The sequence below is a fragment of the Poromitra crassiceps genome, assembly GCF_964638095.1.
Source record: "Poromitra crassiceps genome assembly, chromosome: 17".
NCBI classification, from domain to species: domain Eukaryota; kingdom Metazoa; phylum Chordata; class Actinopteri; order Beryciformes; family Melamphaidae; genus Poromitra; species Poromitra crassiceps.
This window is the reverse complement of record NC_139635.1, coordinates 26,975,977-26,983,369: the sequence shown is the minus strand read 5'-3', so window position 1 is coordinate 26,983,369 and position 7,393 is coordinate 26,975,977. Positions and strand designations below refer to the sequence as shown.

At 43.3% G+C, this 7,393-nt stretch overlaps 1 protein-coding gene across 1 annotated transcript; it reads left to right on the top strand.

Moving 5' to 3' along the window:
- Positions 1-4,387: 4,387 nt before the first annotated feature.
- LOC310791701 (E3 ubiquitin-protein ligase TRIM21-like) lies at positions 4,388-6,028 on the top strand (the record flags this gene model as incomplete). Its single annotated transcript, XM_083653356.1, has 1 exon — positions 4,388-6,028. One exon carries the CDS (start codon positions 4,388-4,390, stop codon positions 6,026-6,028), a length of 1,641 nt encoding a protein of 546 aa, XP_083509482.1.
- Between the last annotated feature and the right edge of the window lie 1,365 nt (positions 6,029-7,393).

Genomic DNA, 7,393 nt, shown 5'->3' with positions numbered 1-7,393 from the left:
GTTAAAAGCACAGGTGAGTTTCTAGTAATGATTTGAATGTGGGCTGAAAAAAAGGAATAACTGACTGAGGCTATTCCACTGAACTTCTGCTTATGTGCCGGATCAGAGTCACTAGCCCACCACAGGTGATCGGTCAGGATCAAAAGTCCAAGAAAGAAGGTTTAGTACTTTTATTCAACCCATGTGTTTCCGTAGTCCTGCATCCAGGTATTACTTTAGGTGTGGTTTCCTAAGAAACAAATAAACAATGGAAACATGAATAACTCAAATGGATTGAGTGACCAAACAATTGAGCTATATAACTACGAACAAAGTTCCATACTCAAATGGACCAAAAGGTGGCTCTCTAACACAATATATGCAGTACAGAAACAAACAGATAATTACTATTATCTAATACCAGCAATTCCCATAACACAATTGACCATTTAACATATATAATCAATACTGCCCCGAGATGTGAGCTTAAACTATGCTCATTTACAGGTTTCAACATCCTCTTTAGACAGAATGCACATATACACACATTATAGGATGCACAAATTACAAATGTAAGGTAAATACAAATAGTTGCTCAACCCAAATATGAAATGCCCATAAACTAATGAATGATGAAGGTCCTATTAGTGAGAATGATAATAAGGTAGTGGGTTTATAGATAATAGGGGATGAAAAGGGGATGGCCTTTTTAACAGGGCAGTTTAATGCAGTCTCTGATGTGTTTAGGGAGAGAGTTCCAGAGGGAGGGGGCAGCAAGGGAGACGGCTCTGTCACCCCGGGTCCAGCGCTTGGTCCTGAGTGGTGGAGACAAGAGGTTTGCATCGGAGGATCGGAGGCTATGGGAGGGGGTATGGTGGTGGAGCAGGTCGGTGAGGTAGGAGGGGGTATGGTGGTGGAGCAGGTCAGTGAGGTAGGAGGGGGTATGGTGGTGGAGCAGGTCAGTGAGGTAGGAGGGGCTATGGTGGTGGAGCAGGTCAGTGAGGTAGGATGGGGTATGGTGGTGGAGCAGGTAAGTGAGGTAGGAGGGGGTATGGTGGTGGAGGAGGTCAGTGAGGTAGGAGGGGGTATGGTGGTGGAGCAGGTCAGTGAGGTAGGAGGGGGTATGGTGGTGGAGCAGGTCAGTGAGGTAGGAGGGGGTATGGTGGTGGAGCAGGTCAGTGAGGTAGGAGGGGGTATGGTGGTGGAGCAGGTCGGTGAGGTAGGAGGGGGTATGGTGGTGGAGCAGGTCAGTGAGGTAGGAGGGGGTATGGTGGTGGAGCAGGTCGGTGAGGTAGGAGGGGGTCAGCCTTTGGATGGTTGCAGTCAAAGACATGCACCATGAATTCTTAATACACTGTATGTTCCTGCCATCACACAGGGGAAGTCAATATGACCCAGCCGTGGTCAGAAGCTCAGCTCTTCTAGGGTAATGACGCAACTTTTGTAATACTATTCTGATTTTTTGCAATTTCTCCATCTATCTAAATGCATTTGACGTTTGACATACAATCCTTTTTTACTAACAACAAAACAAACAAACATGCCTGTTCATCATTTTAAGGTTGTCAAGTGTTGTGTTGGCAGATTTTGCTCTGCCTTAGTGCCTTTACTTGCTACATTGATCTACTCAAGTAAGATGTTTTGTTCAAGATTCATTTTAATAGCCATAATGAGTAATCATATTACAAAGGAGGATTTGACTTAGGGCAAGTATGCAGCGCAGCGATCACATCAATATCCCATATGAATTCTCCTGAGCCGTATCTCATATCTCTCGCCTCTATTTTCCCCTCTCTCTGCTCTGTGCAAGACTAAAATATTAAGTAGGCCTACAGGATCAATCCAATCCATCCAACACAATATTTGTATATGCTGCTCATTGTTTGCCCAAATCACAAATTACACTGTATGATGTCATGGTTATATGTGTGTTCATAAAAACATAAATGCACAATAAACTTGTGGTACTATTTGTGGTACAACAGCTCTCTAATGGTAAGAATAAAAATGAATCAACACATTGATTTGACCCCCCCCCCCCCCCCCCCCCCGCCCAAAAAAAGGCGGAGCAACAGGAAACGGAGGAGAGCGAATTTCAGCGTCACATTCCGGAATTGAAAGAGAAAGTAACTTGCGACAAGATTGCTGTTTGCTGCAGTCGAGAAAAGACCTGGGTCTGTCCAATTCTCAAGTGAGCTTCGAGAAAAGACTCTCAAAAGAAAAGAAAACTAGCGGTGAGTAACAGCAGATCATATTTACTGTGTTGAAACAGAGCAAGAAAGAACACAAACTTGAGCTGTAGGCCGATCCAGATAGGCCTAATGGAATGGAATTCGGTTTGTCCTGTATCGATTTCAACTGAAGTGTTTAGTGTACGTCCAAAAATTAAGAGACTCCACTTGCTTTCAGAGACACTTAAATTGAAAAAGAGGAGAGCTAGGAGTGCCCACCTACTTCAAAGCCTTTATCAGCATGGTCTTCATCAGGCCATCAGCTGACAGGTGGGCGGGCCTTATTGGTTTAATGTGTTCTGTTAATTCTGAATGTTACATAGCGTTCATGTTTGACCCAGAGGTCAGTCAAATCTGTGCCTGGGAATAATCCATTGACAATCTAATGTTCTCATTTTTACAATTTAATATATGAAAGTTTCCACTGAATATGACATCAAGAAAATATCATCAATGTAGCCTACTGACCACAGAGTAGTAATACAGTGATAAAAATGATTATTAAGAGGATTTTAAACAGATAAACACACTCATGGGAGAAAAACTTGAGCCAACTAGAACACCATGCAATCTTTTGTCAGTAAATGTTGTCCCTAAAGATAAGACATTATTGTGAATGATCCAGGCAGTTAAAGACAGTAAATGTTGTCCCTAAAGATAAGACATTATTGTGAATGATCCAGGCAGTTAAAGACCGTAAAGATAAGACATTATTGTGAATAAGAGATAAGATAAGACAAGATATTACTTTATTGTCAGACAGAGTCCGAAAATTGTCTTGCATCCACAGACACTTGTTTCTCATTTATACATACAATATTGCAAAACGACAACCAACACCATCCTCAAAGTGCATAGTAGACAAAACAAAACAATAACAAAAGACAAGAATAAGGAAAGTGGCTGAAGCCCCTATCTAGTCCCTATCTAGAGCCTCTAGCCTGATTCAACAGTTTGACAGCCTGGGGCACAAATTAGTTCCTCAGTCTGTTTAAGCGAGCCCGTGGGACGCTGAATCTTCTATTTGAAGGCAACAGCTCAAATTCATTAAAAAGAATGTGCGTTGGGTCAGATATTATCCTACGTGCTAGAGACAATATTCTATGTCTGTGGGCTTCCTGAAAGCTTGTTTCCAGTGTTTGTCCTACAATTTTTGAGCAAATACGGACTAACCTGCCCAGTCTAGCTTTAAGCTGCACAGACAAACAGCTATACCAAGCACTACTCCCATACAGCATTGATCCAGGCAGTTAAAGACAGTAAAGATAAAACATTATTGTGAATGATCCAGGCAGTTAAAGACAGTAAAGATAAGACATTATTGTGAATGATCCAGGCAGTTAAAGACAGTAAAGATAAGAGATTATTGTGAATGATCCAGGCAGTTAAAGACAGTAAAGGAACAACTGGATATCCAGCCGATCAGGACGTGTCACAAAGCAGACATGAACTCATGATAGAGATGTTAGCATATAGGCTACCAAGAAGTGTGAATGGAGATTACTGAGGCCAGACATTTTATTCAAGACACCAGTTGTGTCCTCAATATAGGACAGTTTCATTATGGTATAATGAAGTCAATACATGCAGGTTTGGTGAATGAACCATTGTCATATAAAATAGGGCGACCTGAGGTGGGTTGTCTCTAGGCTGTTTGTACAGAGTCAGTAGAAATAATGAGGTGTTCAACAGAAGCTATGTTCATTGTCATTAATCCAACAGTGTCTCTAGACATGCCAATGAAGGCTTTTTAAATCATTGCACACTTAGTCCTCCTCGATGACACTTTAAAAGTGCATAAAATGTGAGTGTAGTCCCCTTTTTTATCCAACTTCAATTTCCCTTTTTAAGTTACTAGGCATCTCGCGATTCACGATTCTCGATTCCTAGGCTCGCCCGCCCTACAGCTCGCATATGCAGCATGACATCACTGATGATGTCACACATCACTGGGATTTATGACATCACTGATTATGTCACACATCACTGGGATTCATGACATCACTGATGATGTCACACATCACTGGGATTTATGACATCACTGATGATGTCACACATCCATGGGATTTATGACATCACTGATGATGTCACAGTGGGATTTATGACATCACTGATGATGTCACAGTGGGATTTAAATGTTATTTCACACTTTCCCTTCAGGTCTTCAGTGTTTGGATATGTCTGCTGCCAGCAGTCTCCTCTCTGAAGAGCAGTTTCTGTGCTCCATCTGTCTGGATGTGTTCACTGATCCAGTCACCACACCATGTGGACACAACTTCTGCAAGAACTGCATCACACAACACTGGGATGTTAGTGTGCAGTGCCAGTGTCCCATGTGTCAGAAGCTTTTCAACAGAAGACCTGAGCTGCATGTCAATACTTTCATATCTGAGATGGCTGCTCAGTTCAGGAAGTCAGCTCAGATGAAAGCCAGCAGCTGCCCAGACCAACAAAGTGCCAAACCAGGAGAAGTTCCCTGTGACGTCTGCACTGGGACCAAACGGAAGGCCCAGAAGTCCTGCCTGGGGTGTCTGACCTCCTACTGTGAGACTCACCTGGAGCCTCATCAGAGAGTGAGGGGCCTGAAGAGACACAAGCTGATGGATCCTGTGGAGATCCTGGAAGACAGGATGTGTAAGAAGCATGACAGACCGCTGGAGCTGTTCTGCAAGACTGACCAGATGTGTGTATGTCAGTTCTGTACTGAGTCAGACCACAAGTCACATCGCTTTGTCCCTCTGGAAGAAGAATATAAAGGAAAGAAGGCTGAACTGGGGAAGACGGAGGCTGAAATTCAGCAGAAGATCCAGGAGAGACGACTGAAGATTCAGGAGATCAAACACTCAGTAGAGCTCAGTAAGGCAAATGCAGACAGACAGATAGCAGACAGTGTGCAGGTCTTCACTGCTCTGAAGCAGTCTGTGGAGAGAGGTCAGGCTGAGCTCATTGAGACGATTGAAGAGAAGCAGAAAACAACAGAGAAACAGGGTGAAGGCGTCATCAAAGAGCTGGAACAGGAGATCTCTGAGCTGATGAAGAGAACCGCTGAGGTGGAGCAGCTCTCACTCACTGAAGATCACCTCCACCTCATCCAAAGCTTCCCATCCCTGAACACTCCTCCACACACTAAGGACTGGACAGAGGTCAGTGTCCACTCATCATATGAGGGGACTGTGAGGAGAGCTGTGGCTCAGCTGGAGGAGACACTCAGTAAAGAGATGGAGAAGCTGCTTGCTGATGTTGAGCTGAAGAGGATCCAGCAGTTTGCAGTGGATGTGACTCTGGATCCTGATACAGCACAAGCCCATCTCATCCTGTCTGATGATGGGAAACAAGTACAAGTTGGTGATGTAAAGAAGAATCTCCCAGACAACCCAGAGAGATTTTCTTCTTGTGCCTGTGTCTTAGCAAAGCAGAGCTTCTCTTCAGGGAAGTTTTACTACAAGGTTCAGGTTAAAGGGAAGACTGAGTGGGATGTAGGAGTGGCCAGAGGGTCGATCAACAGGAAGGGACGCATCACACTGAGTGCTGAGAAAGGCTACTGGACTGTAGGGTTGAGAAAGGGAAATGAGTACAAAGCTCTTGCTGGCCCTCCTGTCCTCCTCTCTCTGAAGATGAAGCCTCAGAAGGTCGGGGTGTTTGTGGATTATGAGGAGGGTCTGGTCTCCTTTTATGATGTAGATGCTGCAGCTCTGATCTACTCCTTTACTGGCTGCAGCTTCACTGAGAAACTCTACCCATACTTCGGTCCCTGTCCTAATAATGGCGGTGAAAACTCCGCCCCTCTGATCATCTCTCCTGTCAATCAGACAGATTAGACTGATCAGTAATTTGCCTCAGGATTCATTGTCAGTTAAGACAGTTTACACATATGTTGTTTTGTCTTCAGGTAACTAATAACCATTAATGTTGAATTGTATTGTATAGAACAACAACAACAACAACAAAAACAACAACAACAACAACACTTTGCAGACTTGTCTAGCCCATTAAGATTATTAATTTGTTCTTTCAATAGGGCTCAGTCTCCACTGAGAGAAGACCAGTAACTACTGATGTATCTTGTCTCTTTACCTTTTCTTCCTCTTGGCAGAATGTGTGGTGTTATGGCTCATGTTCATGTGATGTAGACATAATAATTTAGTTAGATCATGTGGGGGGGTTAAAGTTAAAGAAGAGTTCAGTATTCTTTCATATCCTGTTTTTCTTTGATCATTAAAGTTTCTCGCCTAATTAGACGAGGTTAGGAGTGACGGGTCATTCGCCCGGCTGACTTTTCATGGACCCCTTACGTGGGATCCCGCACACAACTCTTACAAGCACACAAGCACTTGACGTGGCTGGTTAGTGGTAACATTGAAAGCCTATGTTCTGAAAATTGCAAAAAAAAGAAGTATTTTTCTTTATATCCAGTTTTTCTTTCATCATTAAAGTGAGTGTGTGAAAACGACACATTTTCCAGTTTCATTGTAACATCTCTATTCACTCCTCTAACGGTGCATGATGCACACCACAGTGACACTAGTCAGTTGTTCATTCATTCATTGTGTATTGGATGCATCAGTCATCTCCTTCCAAAGCATGCTGGGATACCTGGCGATGGACGAGAGCAACGACAGCGACGTGGGGAGGGGCCAGAAGACAGCAAGACAACCAATCAAGCTGCAGCACCAAGCGAGCAGTGACTCCAAGCCACTTTTGTCGTGCTGGTGTGCGTTCGCCGTGCAGAGCTGACTTCCTGTTGCAGTGTTTGCTAATACAATATAGAGCTTAGCAGGTCCAAAACAACAAGCCCGGCCCGGCCTGAACCCCAATCTTTCTTAGTAAGTTGGCTGTTTATCTATTCTTCTAAACTATATCCATGTGTCTGTTCAGTCTTATGAATACATACGGTTATAAGGATAAAATAATAATACATTTAATAACAGTAAATTGTATTTATGGAGCACTTTTCATGGTATTCAGATGCTTTACAAGGGGGTTTAAAAAGATCAAGTAAACAACACATTAAAAACATAATACACAATACAAATGATCAAAGAATGAGGGAAAAGACAATACAGTTATCGCAGGTTAAAAGCACAGGTGAGTTTCTAGTAATGATTTGAATGTGGGCAGTTTAATGCAGTCTGATGTGTTTAGGGAGAGAGTTCCAGAGGGAGGGGGCAGCAAAGGAGACGGTT